Source organism: Hyperolius riggenbachi, chromosome 4 (genome assembly GCF_040937935.1).
Source record: "Hyperolius riggenbachi isolate aHypRig1 chromosome 4, aHypRig1.pri, whole genome shotgun sequence".
Classification (NCBI taxonomy): Eukaryota; Metazoa; Chordata; class Amphibia; order Anura; family Hyperoliidae; genus Hyperolius; species Hyperolius riggenbachi.
This window is the reverse complement of record NC_090649.1, coordinates 155,324,458-155,342,411: the sequence shown is the minus strand read 5'-3', so window position 1 is coordinate 155,342,411 and position 17,954 is coordinate 155,324,458. Positions and strand designations below refer to the sequence as shown.

The window sequence follows — 17,954 nt, the reverse complement described above, 5'->3', positions numbered from 1 at the left end:
GGAGAATGGGGAACAGGAACATGTGTTCCCTGAATCAGTCAAGTGCCTGTATATGAATGAACATGACCCCAATCAGGAGCCATTTTTAAAACATGTATCATCAACAAATAGCCTAATTTGTGACCAAAAAAAAAAAACGAGCTATAGATCATTTAGGTGTGATAATTAGTGACAAAATTATAGCCAAAAGAAAATGGCTCTTGGCGGTAAAGGTAAAATAGCCTGTGGGGTTACGCGGTTAAACATTCTTAATTGGTAACAGTAAACATTGTAAAAATAGGCATCAGGATTTATTTACAAAGTCTGTTATTCTTATTGACAGTGCTCATTTTTTGTGTATGTTATTCTGTTGTTATCTGCCATAAATGTGAGGTTCCACCTTTAACATGTCTAGGCTGCTCAGAGTTATGCCTGGTACACACCATGCAATTTCCCATCAGACAGATAGGTCTGATATGATTTCCAATCATTCTTCTGATTGATTTTATATACAAGTGATCAGAAAATTGATCAGAAAAAGGATTGGAAATGAGATAGGACCTGTCGGAAATTATAGTGCTGACCCGTCTATCTAACAGGAAATTGCATGGTGTGTACCAGGCAGTACAGAAGAACACAATTTTCCCTCTGCACATGCTCTGCATTTTTGGACCATCTGTAGAGTGACTGAAAAATCCCATTCAATTACGCTGAGCTGACAATAACACCAACCACACCATATATTTTATCCAGGTATATAGAGAGAGTAGATCGGCACTGTTCTTAGGCACTGCTGGAAGAAACAGGTGCAAAGGTCGTGCCACCAGATAAAGGACTTGCATTGAACTGTGTTCAGAGAAGTAACAGATCCAGGCACCGACTCAAAGCATAATACAAAGTGTCACCTTTAATACATTTCCAGCAACCTGACAGTAAAGTGTAAGATAAGCCTGACAGCCATTTCGTAAGTATACACTTGCTTTGTCAGAGGCAGATGCGAAACGGCAGTCAGGCTTATCTTACACTTTACTGTCAGGTTGCTGGAAATGGATTAAAGGTGACACTTTGCATTACGCATGGAGTCGGTGCCCAGATCGGTTACTTCTCTAAACACAGTACACTATATACTTTATACCACATTCCATACTTCATACCTTCCACACTCTACTTTATACCTTCCCTGTGCTTCAGAAGTGGCCCATAGAAACAGATCGCTACTAAAACTAAAGATATTATTTGGTTAAAACAGTTCAACTTTTAAACACAATCATTGCACATGCGAACATAAAGATTACATATTCGTGCATGATATCCCTGTTTCCTCCTATTGTGTATCATAGTTCATGAAGACATAGCACAAAGGAGTATATGGTGCTTTTATTTAGATATTTAGGACTACTAAGGGATCAGCTGATTGGACAGGCATATGTACTTTTATATGCATCACAGCTATGTACTGATATATTTATTTTCCTTGCAAGTATTTGTATTTAAGAACTGTAGTGAAAATAACAAAATGAATAAAATTGCTTATTGTTTACAATATTCATTTATAGATTATTTAATCAATGTTTGCATATAGTAAAATCTTTCCTCTGTCTGATTTACATTCACTGGTGGTGATATCCTTAGTTCTGCCAGGTGATATCTACGGAATGTTTGTTACTGAGAGTTCTATGCACAAAGGGAGATATTGCTTGCTTGCAGTTGGAAAAAAAGCCATTATTTCCCACAATGCAACAAGGTTAAAAGACAGCAAACTGTCGGGACCTCTGTTTTTCCATCCTTTCCATGGTACGCTGGCTCCTCTACCAGTGACAGACACAAAATACAGAGGGTCATCAGATTAGTCTAGAGGATCATTGGGACACCCCTCCCTCCACTTGACCTCCTCTACAATTCCAGACTGCGATCTAGAGCATTAAGGATTGCTGTACATTGTGTGTCCTATCTCCTACTTTGAGTCCTGTATGTGTCAAATCCAATTCAAAGCATGGTCCAGGTGAGCTTGGCAAATAAAATGATTCTGATTACTGGTTTTTCTTTATATTACAGTACAAGTTACGTATACCGGTATTTGTATTTCAGCAATATAATATGGTATACAACTGATAAGATTTTCAAAATACAGTGGTGTGCATTGTTACATCATTTGACTCGTTCTTTTTTTCCAAATCCTTTTCAGTCTGTGGGCAGCACAGTGGCGTAGTGAAGAGCACTCTTGCCCTGCAGCACTGGGTCTCTCAACTATCTGTATGGAGTTTGTATGTTCTCCCCGTGTCTGCGTAGTTTTCCTTCTGACACTCCGGTTTCCTCCCACAGCCCAAAAACATACAAATTAGTTAATTGGCTTCCCCTTAAAAAATTGGCCCAAGACTAGAGTGGACATATGACTATAGTAGGGTTTAGATTGTGAACCCATCTGAAAGACAGTGACAAGACTATGTACAGTGGAGGAAATAATTATTTGACCCCTCACTGATTTTGTAAGTTTGTCCAATGACAAAGAAATGAAAAGTCTCAGAACAGTATCATTTCAATGGTAGGTTTATTTTAACAGTGGCAGATAGCACATCAAAAGGAAAATCGAAAAAGACAACACTTACCTTCGGTAAAGTCTTTTCCAGTAGTCCAGGGGACAGCACCCCTCCTCTGAGACTTGTCTCCCTCCCACTTCTGGACAGGAAGCTATTAATAAAATAAATTTGCATAATGGACAGCAGACATAAATACAAGCCACTCACAGATGTTCTCCAGTAAGTAAAAAAGATGACCCGGACTCACCGTACTGTGCTTGCATAATTTCTTTTCTTAATAGATCCCACATAGGGTGGGAAGTAGGGGTGCTGTCCCCTGTACTACTGGAAAAGACTTTACCGAAAGTAAGTGTTGTCTTTCCCAGAACGTCCCTGGGACAGCACCCCTCCTCTGAGACGATGAACAAGATGAATAACTAGGGTGGGACTACTGCCTGTAGAACTTTTCTACCAAAAGACAGATCACCACTTGTCAAAAGATTAAGTCTATAATGTTTTACAAATGTGTTTTGGCTGGACCAGGTAGCCGCTCTGCAAATCTGCTTGATGGAAGCCCCAGCCCTCTCTGCATAGGATGTCGAGACACTTCTTGTAGAGTGAGCCTTGACAGATGTTGGTACAGTCTTTCCTTGCGACTGATAGGCTGTGGAAATAGCTTGTCTTATCCATCTGGCAATAGTAGTTTTAGATGCACGTAAACCTCTATTTTTTCCTCCAAAAAGTATGAATAGAGCATCCGTTCTTCTCCAAGTTTTGGATCTATCCAGATAGTGAAGCAAAGATCTCCTGACATCCAGGCAATGTAGACGCTTCTCTTTATCATTTGACTGATTTTCACAAAAGGAAGGAAGAAAGATTTCTTGCGATCTGTGAAACTTTGAAACTACCTTAGGAAGAAAGGCTATATCTGGGCGTAGAGTAACCTTATCATCCGTGACAACACAATAGGGTGGCCTAATTGATAAAGCTTGCAATTCGCCTACCCTTCTGGCCGACGTAATTGCTATGAGAAATGCGATCTTCAAAGACAACATTCTTTCGGAGATTTGATCCAGAGGTTCAAACGGGGGATCACACATAGCCTGTAATACAATATTCAAATCCTAAGTAGGGGTTTTTGGCCTAACTACAGGTCGTAGTCTTTTCAGGGCTTGGAAAAAAACGCACAAAGAATTCTTCCTGAGCCAACTTTCGCTGTAAAAAAACACTAATTGCTGCCGTTTGTACTTTCAAAGTACTAATACTTAAACCTTTTCTAAATCCTGACTGCAGGAATTCCAATACTGAAGTGGATGAATGGATGTCCATCTTTTTATCCCTACACCACTCATTGTATATTCTCCAGGCTTTCTGATATATAACTCTAGTGACCTTCTTGCGACTCTGAATTAAGGTCTCCGAAAGACTATCCGAGAAACCCTTTGCCTTTAAGATGTTCCATTCAGGTTCCATGCAGAGAGATGCATCTGCTGTAGGTTCGGATGGAACGCTGGACCCTGCTGGAGTAAATCCGGACGTTGAGGCAACATTAATGGAGCATCTGCTGTTAATCTCTGTAAAAGACTGAACCAAGGTCTCTTTGGCCAAAAGGGAACTATCAGAATTACTCGTGCTTTGTCCTGACAAATCTTGCTGAGAACCCTCGATATCTGGGATAGCGGGGGAAAGGCATACATCTGCTCTGACCCCCAATTCAGCGAGAAAGCGTCTATTGCCCATGGTTTGTCCTGAGGGTACAGAGAGCAGAACTTTGGACATTTTGCGTTTATTCTTCTTGCAAACAGGTCCACAGATGCCTGAGCCCATGTTGAACTGATGATCTGAAACACTTCCAGATTCAGGGACCATTCGTCCTGCCTCAACACAGATCTGCTTAGATAATCCGCTAGATGGTTGCTTGTCCCTTTCAGATGCACTGCTCTGATGGATTTCAGATTGGCCTCGGACCAGTGAAGGATTCTGGACGCCTGTTTTTCTAATAGTTGGCTTCTCGTTCCTCCCTGCCGGTTGATATATGCTACAACGCTGTTGTTGTCTGTGCGTATCAGAACATGACACTGACTGATGTGACTGCTGAAATGTTGTAAACCCTTCCATACAGCCTGTAACTCCTTGCTGTTTGATGATCTCCCCCTCATCAGATTTGACCAAGGACCCTGTGCTGGAAGATCGTCCACATGAGCTCCCCACCCCCAGGAGCTGGCATCCGTTGTCAGAGTCTTTTGTGTTGGAAAGCACCACAGTCGACCTTGTGACAGTCTTACAGGATCTTGCCACCACCTGAGAGATGCTTTCACTGAGTATGGAATTAATACCTTCCTCTCTAGAGAAGCAATGTCCTTGTTCCAGTTTCTGAGAATCCATTTTTGAAGAATTCTGGAATGTAACTGACCCCATTGGACTGCTGGAAAGGAGGAGGTTAGTAGTCCTAGGACCGACATGGCTTTCCTCAACCTGATCGAACCCATTGCCTCTCCCTGAACGCAGGTGGCAAATCTCAGGAACTGTTGCGATATCAGATTTATCGGGATATGCAAATAAGCGTCTTTTAAGTCTAGTGATGCCAGGAAACAGTTCTTTTGTAACAGATTTACTACTGATTTGATGTTGTCCATTCTGAATTTTCTGTACCTTACGGTCTTGTTCAATATTTTTAGGTTGAGAATAAATCGAAACTCCCCTTGAGGCTTTTTTACCAGAAATATCGGGGAATAACACCCCAGTCCTCTTTGACATGCTGGAACTTCCCTGATTACTCTTTTTTGTAGCAATGCTGAAATTTCCTTTTGTAGGGCCTCTCTCTGTACTCGAGACCTCTGTTCCTGATTTATCCAGAATCTTAGCGGAGGTGGGGATTTGAACTCTATGGTATAACCTTCTAACACAATTGTCTCCATCCATTGATTGTGAGGAAGGAGGTGACGCCACAGCTCGTAGAAGTGGGATAACCTTCCTCCCACTGGTAGCCTGGCGTCATTGTTTAGTTTGTTTTGGATTTTGGGCAAGGCTAGACCTGCCTCTTTGTGGTTTATTGGGCCCCCATCTCCTTCTAGAGGAGGTTTTAGGGTCTGGATCTGGTTTATTAGGGGGGCGAAAGGAACGCCTAGATTGAAAGGGCCTCCTCTTCGCGGGAACATTTTTCTTCGCATCTGCAGTTCTTTCTAGTGTTTGCTCTAATTTAGAACCGAAAAGGAATTCTCCTTCACATGGTAAACCACATAACTTAGAACGGGAAGAGTTATCCCCCTGCCAAGTTTTCACCCATACCCCACGCCTGGCTGAATTAACCAGGGCCGTGGTTCTAGCTGTTAGCTTTACCGTATCATCCGCCGCATCAGTGAGATAATTGGTGGCATTAAACAACCTAGGGAAGTCTTTAAGAATCTCTTCTCTAGGGACTCCAGCAGCTATCTTATCCTGGGTTTCTGCTAGCCAGGTTCTTAAGGACCTACCCACTGCCGTAGAGGCTACTGAGGGTTTAAATGTTAGGGAAGAAGACTCCCAAGCCCTTCTTAAGAGATTGTCAGTCTTTTTATCAATGGGATCTTTTAAGTTCCCAAAATTTTCAAACTGTAAATCTGTCTTCTTTGATACCCTCGAAAAAGATGGATCAAGCTTGGGAGAATTACCCCAGAATTTTTGGTCTTCCGCAGAAAACGGGTATCTACGACATAAGGAACGGGGCCAAAAGGCCCTCTTCTCCGGATCATCCCACTCCTTCCTAATCATATCTTTTAAAGAGGAATGGACTGGGATGAAACAAGTCTGGGGGTCTGACAAGCTCTCGTACATCTGATCCAAGGGCGTCAAAGGTTTCTTTTCAATAGTGATTCCCATGGCAATATGCATATCAGACAATAATTCTTTCATAAGTTCTGATGAAAAGGCAAATTTCTGATGCGTATCAGATCTATCCACAGTATCCTCAGCGGATATTTCTTCAAAGGAGGAGATTTCTCCCTCCTCCTCAGAAATTTGCGATCCTTCTGACTCCTCACCCCTTTTTCTTTTTGAGCTGAGGGGAGGAGGTGGAACTGCCTGAACAGAGATATCAGTAATAGAGGGGGGCCCCTGAATCTGAACATCGCTATCCAGAGGCACAGAAGCAGAAGTTGAAGCAGAAGCAACAGCAGCAGCAGCCGCAGCAGAAGTAGAGGCTATAGCTGAGTCTTTTATATCCTTTATAGCAGAAGACATCTCTGAACGCATCCACCCCATTAAATCCTTGAAAACAACTGGCGATTCGTCTTTAACAATTTTGTCGGTACAATATTGACATAATTTCCTGGAGGTAGGAGCTGATGAAGATATACGGTTACTACATATAACACATCGTCTTTCTTTGGAGGTTGATGCATGTCTACTCTGAGTGGACTGAGAAGATGACTTGTCTTTATCTTTATCACTCTTGTCAGATTTAGCAGGTTTGGGCTGAAAAATATCAAACAGAAAAAAAGTCATCAGTCCCCTCAGTGTAAACTAAGAGCAGTGTCCGCAAAAGACCATACATTTGCTCACCAGAGAGGGGTCAGGGCCAGACTCTGCAGATTGCAGATTAGAAAGGCCTGCGGCGTCCTCCATGGTCACCAGCAGCATTGAGACCATAAAACAATTTTGGGCTTAAAAGCCCTACCCTCACCTCCAGCTCCTCCTCCTTGATGATTCTCAGCTGGTCCGCACTTCTCCGCATCAGCTCCTCCAATCACCGCCGCGGCCTGCACTCAGCCCGGTCACGTGATCTCCGTCATGCGGGACGCCTGCGCATGACGTCACTGCGCCTCCACCGGAACTTCCGGAAAGCGCTCTGCCATCCATAAATCTTCCGGATTCCGTGGAGAAGTCTCCCATACGCTGGACGCGCGGCACACTGAGTCCCCTGCTCAGCCCGATTTGCCTGCTCCACCGCTGCACCTGCCACCTGACATGGGAGCATAGAGACCTCCCCACCGCCTCCGTCCGGGACAGGAAAAACAACTGGAGAACATCTGTGAGTGGCTTGTATTTATGTCTGCTGTCCATTATGCAAATTTATTTTATTAATAGCTTCCTGTCCAGAAGTGGGAGGGAGACAAGTCTCAGAGGAGGGGTGCTGTCCCAGGGACGTTCTGGGAAAATAACCTTAAACAAAAGATAGCAACTGATTTGCATTTCATTGAGTGAAATAAGTTTTTGAACCCTCTAACAATAAAAGACTTAATACTTAGTGGAAAAACCCTTGTTTGCAAGCACAGAGGTCAAACGTTTCTTGTAATTGATGACCAAGTTTGCACACATTTTAGGAGGAATGTTGGTCCACTCCTCTTTGCAGATCATCTCTAAATCCCTAATGTTTCGAGGCTGTCTCTGTGCAACTCTGAGCTTGAGCTCCCTCCATAGGTTTTCTATTGGATTAAGGTCCGGAGACTGACTAGGCCACTCCATGACCTTAATGTGCTTCTTCTTGAGCCACTCCTTTGTTGCCTTTGCTGTATGTTTTGGGTCATTGTCGTGCTGGAACACCCATCCACGACCTATTTTCAGTTTCCTGGCAGAGGGAAGGAGGTTGTCGTTCAGGATTTCATGATACATGGCTCCGTCCATTTTCCCGTTAATGCGATTAAGTTGTCCTGTGCCCTTAGCAGAAAAACACCCCCAAAGCAAAATGTTTCCACCCCCATGCTTGACGATGGGGACGGTGTTTTGGGGGTCATAGGCAGCATTTTTCTTCCTCCAAACACAGCGGGTTGAGTTAATGCCAAAGAGCTCTATTTTGGTCTCATCAGACCACAGCACCTTCTCCCAGTCACTCACAGAATCATTCAGGTGTTCATTGGCAAACTTCAGACGGGCCTGCACATGTGCCTTCTTGAGCAGGGGGACCTTGCGAGCCCTGCAGGATTTTAATCCATTGCAGTGTAATGTGTTTCCAATGGTTTTCTTGGTGACTGTGGTCCCTGCTAATTTGAGGTCATTCACTAACTCCTCCCGTGTAGTTCTAGGATGCTTTTTACCTTTCTCACAACCATTGACACCCCACGAGGTGAGATCTTGCGTGGAGCCCCAGAGCGAGGTCGATTGATGGTCATTTTGTGCTCCTTCCATTTTTAAACAATCGCACCAACAGTTGTCACCTTCTCTCCCAGCTTCTTGCTAATGGTTTTGTAGCCCATTCCAGCCTTGTGCAGGTCTACAATTTTGTCTCTGACATCCTTGGACAGCTCTTTGGTCTTTCCCATGTTGGAGAGTTTGGAGTCTGCTTGATTGATTGATTCTGTGGACAGGTGTCTTTTATACAGGTGACTAGTTAAAGAGGAACTGTAATGACAAAACGGCCCCTGGGGGGTACTCACCTCGGGTGGGGGAAGCCTCAGGATCCTAATGAGGCTTCCCACGCCGTCCTGCGTCCCTCGGGGGTCTCGCTGTAGCCCTCCATACAGCCGTGACGCAATATTTACCTTCCTGGCTCCTGCGCAGGCGCTCTGATGGCTGTCGGCGCCGAAGTAGGCGGAAATACCCGATCGCCGTCGGGGCTGCTCTACTGCGCAGGCGCAAGTTTCCGGCGCCTGCGCAGTAGAGCGGACCCGACGGAGATCGGGTATTTCCGTCTATTTCCGTGCCGAAAGTCGCCACAGCGCCCCCGCTGGAGCCAGCAAAGGTAAATATTGAAGCTACAGTCGGCTCTGTCGCCGGCTGTTCGGAGGGCTGCAGCGAGACCCCCGTGGGACAGAGGACGGCGTGGGAAGCCTCATTAGGATCCGGAGGCTTCCCCCACCCGAGGTGAGTACCCCCCAGGGGAGGTTTTTGTTGTTACAGAGTCTCTTTAAGACAGGTGTCCTTAATGAGGGTGACTAATTGAGTAGAAGTGTCTAACCACTCTGTGGGAGCCAGAACTCTTAATGGTTGGTAGGGGTTCAAAAACTTATTTCACTCAATGAAATGCAAATCAGTTGCTATCTTTTATTTAAGGTTATTTTTTCGATTTTCCTTTTGATGTGCTATCTGCCACTGTTAAAATAAACCTACCATTGAAATGATACTGTTCTGAGACTTTTCATTTCTTTGTCATTGGACAAACTTACAAAATCAGTGAGGGGTCAAATAATTATTTCCTCCACTGTATACTCTGTCAAGCGATGCGGAAGATGTTGGCGCCATATAAATACTAAATAATAATAATAATTCAGTCTCTTCAAAAATAAGAATTCTGCTACAACCTATAACAATTTACATTGATGTTTTAAGACAAACCAGGATAACCATAAAGGAGATGAAGAGGCTGAAGAGAGAGCCGAGACCTCAAGCAGTAAGAAGCATGGCATTTTCCCTGGTAGTGTATTCTATTCCATTCCAAGAGAGCTGATTATCGCTTCAGATCTTGGTGGCCAGCCTATCACAATAGACATGGCACTGGTAAGTAGAGCTCCTCAATAAAACAACACATGAAATCTAATCTGTAGTCAGTAAAGGGCCTGAGGAATCCTATCTGCTGTGCAGCACAGAGCACTCTGTTACTAAAGCCACGGTAACTGCAGAATGTTCTACTAAGACAATAAAAATCAAATACTTATTTATTAATGTCATTTAAAAATATTTGTTATTCAATATAGACAGCAGTAATGTTTAACCATTTCACAACTGAGGGGTTTTACCCCTGAAACACCAGCGCGATTTTTCCCTTTCAGCGCTGCTTCCATTACTGTACTGATGTACTATGATTGGTTATTGGGGACTGGAGAGTCCCCATAACCAATCATTGTACTGCAGAGCCGGGGTGTGTGCGCGCGCGCGCGGGTCGCGGGGGCGCGCGATCGCGGGCTGCAAGTTTGTTTACCTTGCATTGTTTTGAATGAAGACGGCATTTGTTTGAAGCCGTCTTCATTCTACTCGCAATCGGCGAGGCTAATTGGATTTAGGAACGCTTGTTCCTAACATCCAATTAGTAACCTGCTGTGCGGGCTGGCTGGAGTGTGCGCGAGAGTTCCCCGCCCACTCCCAGCCAGTAAACAAACAAGTGCGCCTTTCTCCGTCCCTGGGGGTGAAGCGGTGCGCAGAGGGACGGAGAAATTTAGCACTGGGGGGGTGAAGTGGTTAAAGATACAATTAATGAGAAAATCAGGGCAAACAAGTGATAATTAGATACATTAGCCAATTGCCATCTACTCTGTACACTGTCTCTGTTGTGAACATACATTTGACTGTGAATGCCAACTATCAACTGTGTGTTAAACACAGGGCAGTGTCCAGGCTAAATAGCTCTCAGGGCGAGTGTGTAAAAATCCGCCCATCCCTCACAGACTCGGGAATACTGTTGAGATTCAGTAGCTAAAGGTGCGGCCAGTATTAGGTAACCCGGGCTCCCAGTATATGTAGCCAGATATGACCCCTAGTATAGTAAGCCAGAGGAGCCCCCAGTATTAGGTAGCCAATATCTCCCCCCCCCCCCCCCATATAGATAGACAGAGAAGCCCCCAGTACTAAGTAGCCGAGCCCTACATCACACACAGGACCATATTGCAAGTGACTTTTTCTCCTGAGTATTTTTGAAATTGTCAGTTAATTGCCATTTAACCCACCAGCAAGCAAGAAAATACTAAAATAATTTTGACAGTACTTTTCACCTACTTTTTGGTACTTTTTTTATTGCAAAGTCTTGAAAAGTTATTCTGAATCAAAGATGAAAAATTATCTCCTAGGAGAAAAGTCAGGAGAACAATGTAATTGCATATGGGCCAGAGTGCGCGGTGGAGCAAAGAGTTGACTTACCTCTGTTGGATCCAGTGACAGGATGCACATATTAAATCTTCCTGTCAAGCACCCACTCTCCATGGCTGCAGCGGCTTCTGTCACTTTGCAACCCTCCAGTGCCAGCAAGTGACATGGTGTCAGGCCAGGTACAAATGACTCTTTGCTACTTTGTATCTGCTGCTTGTGTGATGCACTCTTTCAACTTCATCCTACTAGTTGTAGGATCCTAGTGCCCAGCTCTTTACGTCACAGGCATTAATATATGGATTATATCTTCGGTTTACTATGAGCCTCGAAATGGGAACCGCATACCCATTGAGTGTTACAGATAAAAGGTCAATACGTTTCTGCCTAACTTTTACTTAGTGTCAGCTGTTTTTTTATTTTTCTTCAGTGACACTTTCTAATGGATTTTTCTTTCAAGGAACTGAGAAAAGTTCTATTTGGAAATACATTTCAAACATTCAACTATGAATGGAAAAGATCTTTTTTCAAATTCAGAGAAACCTTTTCAGAGCTGGCTTATGCACTGGAAGCAGAAAAGGTAAGAACTACTGTGCGGTATATTTTCCTTCTTTCTAACCTGCCTTTTAGACCTTCACGCGTTTGCAAGTAAATCTGCCAGAGATGGCTAATACCTAATAAATCTAGAAATACTACGTTACCAAAACAATTGTATGGTTGTAATCAATGCTGGTTGAGTTTGCTAGAGAAGCTACTGTTTGGTTATAATATAGCTGTACACAATTTTCTACTGCTGGGTTATTTTTGCTGCTGGGTGTTTGGTTACTCCATAGCCATAATGCCTGGCACACTTTTCAGTCCTGAAGGGTTAATTGTTGCACTAGGCATTTGCCTGTTGCACAACCAAAACACCCTGCACTGAAAAAGATGAAAAAAGGCAAATACCACTTAGGAAGAGGCTAAGAGTGGAAGGGTTAAGGAGCACATACACAGGTCGATTTCTGCCATCTAAATATGACCGATTCGATTGTTCTGATCGACTCAGCTAGAAATCGATGCAGCAGGAAGCATGATCAGTCAGCCGATTGATCGATTTCTGACGATTTACTTGATCTAGGTCGATTGGCTGCTGGCAGCAATCGATGGCCCATAGAGTTGCATTGGATCGAATAGTGCAACACTACATTTCGATCGATTTTCAATAGATTTCATTGTAAAATCTATTAGAAATCTGTTTCTACCGTGTTGCACACATCAGATACATTCCTGTCAGATTCGACCTAACAGGCATCTGACAGGAATCTATCTTATGGTCGAATCTGCTGCAAATCTATAAGTGTATGGCCAACTTTACTCTGAAGAGATATGGAAGGGGAAAGAGGTTAGCTTTAGTTGTCAGTACTGGAAGATTAAGGTTAGGCATCAGGAATATGTTAAGAATAGGGGGATGAGAATAAGGTTAAGGATCAAAAGCAGTCAATGTTAAGGATAGAGGTTACAGTGAGGCATTAGCAAAAGGTTACTGTTGAGGTCAAATATTGGAACTGGGCATCAGAAAGGCTGGTGGCAACAAATTATCAGTGTACAAAAAACAGCAAATAAGCCCACAAGAAATGTGTTCTAACTAGGAAGTCCTACCCCCCCCCCCCCCCCCCAAAAAAAGGTTGATAAAAGGGGGAAAAAATCAGTGTGCGAGTTAACAATTGTCAATGTGCTTATTAAAAAAAAAAAACATATGCTGGAAAATATCACTACAACAGTTGTGAATAAAGCAAACATAGTTCTAGATATCTATCTACTAGACACAGGTATGTTGAATGATTAAATTCAAGTTGCCACGTGGTGGAGGGAAAAGGACAATAGGGCCCATGCATAACACAATTCGAACAAACACTTCCTCTGGAGTGCCTCCAGATTACATGCCCACTTCCCCAAACCTGAGATGGAGGATTTGGGGACTCAGAACTGCCCAAGCGCAGAATGCTCCCGGTTACAGGAGCAAGACTGGGAGAGGCACACGCCTGCGCATGCGAGGAAGCCCACAAACACAGCTAAGGTCTGTGATCTTTCAGAAGGTCTAGCTGCGCACTGGAGGCAGCAGAACTGTAGCAAAGGACCAGACAGACTTGCTAGGGTCTGAAAGAAGCCACAGGTAAGCTAAGCTTAAATTGTACCTTTTGGCTCGGATATTTTTTTAATGATTTTGGCATAGATTCTTATCTCACCCGGTTCCATCTACACTTAAAAGTCCACTTCTATTGCTTAAAGTATATAGAAATTTCAAAATAATTAATATTTTGCTGTTTAAAGGGTGGAACACGAGCCATTCAGATGGTGGTTCAGGGACACATCATTAAGCATCTATTGTTTACAAAGAATGAGCAAGAACACAGCTCCTTCAAGAGGTAATCTATAAAGCAAATAGATGTACTTCTGTAAGTTTATGAACACAGTGAGGAATGTTTGAAATATAGCTATCGCTAAATGTTAGTACTAAGTTCTCACTGTTTCACCCCTATTCAGAGCCAGGACAAGGTTCTCCAGCACCCGAGGCTTACACACCAAAGTGCCCCCCTCCATCCCTCCCAGCTGTCACACACTGATTGCTACACACACCATACAATCTTGGTTGTTCAATCTTACCACTTCCATGTAGTAAGGGCTTATCCAATCAATCATTCAAGATATTTTCAATCTGTTGGCCCTTATACTACATAGATTTGGTACATCTGTACAACCAAGATTGTATGGTGTGTTTTGGGTGGCCACTAATGATCCAATCTTTTTCATCCAATCTTACCATTTCTATGTAATATAAGCAAACTGACTAAATTATGCATGTATTATATATTCACTCAATTTACCCTTCTACTATATAGATTTGGTAAAATTGGATGAAAAAAAAGATTGGATCATTAGTGGCCACCTTTAGAGGCACCCCAGGGCCCCCGACCCTTAATCTCTAGTTATCTGGCTTGCAGTCACTGCCATGTATCCCCTTTCCTTATTTCTCTCTGCTTCAAAGACAGAGGAATGATAGCTGAATGAGTTGTGCGCCTCCTCCTACACTGTGCCGAGGCTGGAGCCTCTCTCGCCTCTGCCTTGGCCCGTCCCCATTAATACAAGAAAATGATTTATAAGGATAAAAAATATGTAGAGGGGCCAATGAGGAAATAGGCCCTTATGATGTTTTAGTATGGGAAAAATTAGTCCACATAGAAGCTCTGCTGTTCATTGGTACTGAAAAATGTTTGCCCAAGCTTCGGTGCAAACAGAAAACCTTGTATTTTATATCTGTCATGGTAGGGAAAAACCAAATGGTGCTGAAGTTACTTTAGTCGCCAAGATTTAGCTTACTAGCATGTTCAACTGAAACCTGAAATTAAATGAAGAGGTGGTTGCTATTTTCACTTCTTTTTAAAAAATGCCAGTTGCCTGGCTGTCATGCTGATTTTTATTTTGCTATAGTTTCTATCACACCTGGCATTAGAATACAGCCAGTGAAGTCAAGCTAGGTTTAGACTTGAGATAGCAGATTGGCATGATCTAACAATCCCTTCCTGTACACATTGATCACTGTACAGACATATACTCTTTAGCTCTCTGACAAGTAACATGTGTTGCTATATGAAAAGAGGAGGAGGAGCAACGTGAAATAATATTTTAATAGTAAACTTAAAATAATTGCAAGAGCTGCAGTTGCAGAGGATGTCTGTATAGACATGAGACTGTCATGCAAAATAAGCATGAATGATAATTTACAGAAATGTCATTCTGTGCTTGACTATAGTATGGAGAGTGAATATTCACAGTCACACACTCTAAAATGGTGATTTGGATAGCGCTGGAGGCAGCGGCTCAGCACAACAACCAACTGGCATTGTGTTCAAAGGAAGTCAGCACAGGCACCTTCACCTTCCTTATGCCAATCACTTAACCCAGTGAGGGATTACAATAATCAGTGGATTAATAGATAAAAATACTCATTTAATGGCTTTGTTTTTATTATTATTATTTATATTCTTCATGATCGATTACCCAACTTTTTTTTGCACTTCCAGTTTATCTGAAATAAGCAAAAGACAACAGGAAAAGGCTTTAGCAGCATCTCTAGCCGATATTCTTTGGACCGCAGGCACTTTGAGAAAAGCCATTGTCTGCCTCATCACTAATGAATCCTACTTCACAGAAAGTCCAAACTACAAAACAGACAATTTTACAGAAAAGGTATGCACCGCATATACATGCACTTAAAATGGTGAATTCTTACAATCAGGAATGGTTCAACGCTCTGATTTTGTACAGGAGCTCCATTTTGTATATACATAAGTCTGTCCTTTATAAACATTGATAGCTCAGTTGTCAGTACTCTGCTTTCTCCGCTTATACAGCAAACACCTTCTGTTTTAAGCAGACAAATTTATATTTAGTATAGCTTCTTCAGTAAGGGGGTTGTTCGGTTCCTTTAACCTCCTGGGTGATGCAATAATATCTCCAGGGGGCGGCACAGCACATTTTTTTTAAATTATTAATTTTTTTTAATCATGTAGCTAGCCTAGCGCTAGCTACATAATAGCCGCTGTGCAGCGGCATCCCCCCACCCCCTCAGATCGCCTCCGGCAATCAAAGCACACAGGAAATCCCGTTCAGAATGGGATTTCCTGTTTGGCTTCCCCCGTCGCCATGGCGACGATCGGGATGACGTCATCGACGTCGTGACGTCAGAGGGAGTCCCGATCCACCCCTCAGCGCTGCCTGGCACTGATTGGCCAGGCCGCGCACGGGGTCTTGGGGGGGGGGAGCGGCACGGCGGGTAGCGGCGAATCAGCGCGGAGCAGCGGCGATCGGTATATACACGCAGCTAGCAAAGTGCTAGCTGCGTGCAACAAAAAAAAAAGATTATGCAAATCGGCCCACCAGGGCCTGAGAAATCCTCTGTGGCGGCTTACCCCGAGCTCAGCTCGGGATTATCCCCCAGAGGGTTAAAGAGACACTGAAGCGAAAAAAAAAATATGATATAGTGAATTGGTTGTGTACTATGAATAATTACTAGAAGATTAGCAGCAAAGAAAATATTCTCATACTTTTATTTTCAGGTATATAGTGTTTTTTCTAACATTGTATCATTCTATAATATGTGCAGATTACACAACACTCAGCATTCAAAATGAGTCTTTCAGAGCAGTCTGTGAAGTAATGACCTCTCCTCTAGCAGAGAAAAAGTAAACAGTTTACTTACAGTTGAGATAATAAAAGTCAGATAACAGCCCTCTCCACGACTAACTTAGTCGGAGAGCTTAATGGCTTGTTTGCATAGAGATAACAACTGGAGTTTCTCAACTCTTCCTGTACTGGAAACAATTAGACTGATGTATCTGATCTTAATGTTTTATTTCTTAGCTGTACTACACATTCAAATCATAATATCATAATTTTTTTTCCGCTTCAGTGTCTCATTAAGTCCCTCACAAACTCCTAGTGGTTTTGGTTTACCATGAGCTTACTGGGTACTCTGTAGCTCTGCCAAAGTCTTACTTCACAGATGTATATTAGTCCATGCCTTGCATTGATGAAGACCAACAAGATGGGAAAAGCAGGAAAAGTTTCACAAAATGCAAAACTGTCCTGGCATGTACAGGGGTGCAGTCCATGGCAGCAGGCATTATAGGGAACCTTAACCACTTAACGACCGCCTAACGCCCATAGGCGTCGGCGGGTCGTTAGTGGTATAGCATGGAAACGGCCGCTCGATCAAGCGGCCTTTCCATGCTAGTTCACGGAGACTGTCTCCGTGAACAGCGTGCGAGCCGCCGATCGCGGCTCGCACGCATAATGTAAACATCCGGGGAAGAAATCCCCGCTGTTTACATCACACGGCGCTGCTGCAATCAGAGGCCGGGGATCGCCGGCATCTGATAGGCAGAAGCCTGTCCTATCCGGCGCAGGACGGAACTCCGTCCTGCGCCACTCACAGGTACAGGGAGAGGAAGGGAAAGCCGGGGAGGGCGGAAAGCGCTGCGGAGGGGGGTTTTGAAGAGCCCCCCCCCCCCGGAAAGTGCAGGCAGCCGGCGGCGATCAGACCCCCCCAGCAGGACATCCCCCTAGTGGGGAAAAAAGGGGGGAAGTCTGATCGCCCTGGCTATTTCCTGATCGGTGCTGCGGGCTGGAGAGTCCACGCAGCACCGATCAAAAGAAAACCCTGTGGTCCTTAAGTGGTTAAATGATGTGTGACATGATTAGATAGACATGTGTATGTACAGTGGCAAGCATCCAAATATCTATGCCTATGTGTCATTGAGCTGAGACAAAATACTAAATCTACTTTTTTAAGTTTTTCAAAACATTAACTGTAAAAGTTATTTTTTAGGAGTAGGAGGATATATACAATTGTTTGTCTCATCAGTTTATTTTCAAAAGGACAACTGTAATGAGAGGAATACACAGGCTGCCATATTTATGAAATGTACTCTGTATGTTTTTAGAGCGTTTCGCCTGTTTAATTACCCCTCATTTGTGTCTAATCATAAGTTGTAATTTGATCTCTCATCTGTCTCACCTGACTGCCACGGCAGATAAGCTCATTTCATAGCATGGGATGTTAACAATATGTCTGCTTCCATGAAAGTAGGAAGATTTGTATCAGCTGTAACAAATAAATGTTTTTCTTTAAATGTTATTATGCTGTTGCTTATCTTTTAGAGCAGAGAGGAAGTTCTGAGTTCAGGTCCACTTTAAAGGATTTTTTTTGCT

General features: G+C 43.4%; 2 protein-coding genes across 16 annotated transcripts in view; one reads left to right on the top strand and one right to left on the bottom strand.

Annotated features, from left to right (window-relative positions):
* Positions 1–17,954, bottom strand: part of MED12L (mediator complex subunit 12L) — a 742,320-nt gene that overhangs the window by 677,039 nt on the left and 47,327 nt on the right. The window lies entirely within an intron of this gene.
* Positions 1–17,954, top strand: part of MINDY4B (MINDY family member 4B) — an 86,795-nt gene that overhangs the window by 48,297 nt on the left and 20,544 nt on the right. For all 3 annotated transcript variants that reach the window (XM_068280821.1, XM_068280822.1, XM_068280823.1), the window contains 4 exons: positions 9,738–9,905; positions 11,665–11,784; positions 13,515–13,609; positions 15,266–15,431. In XM_068280821.1, coding sequence (XP_068136922.1) covers positions 9,738–9,905; positions 11,665–11,784; positions 13,515–13,609; positions 15,266–15,431 — 549 coding nt within the window. The remainder of the gene's footprint in view (positions 1–9,737; positions 9,906–11,664; positions 11,785–13,514; positions 13,610–15,265; positions 15,432–17,954) is intronic.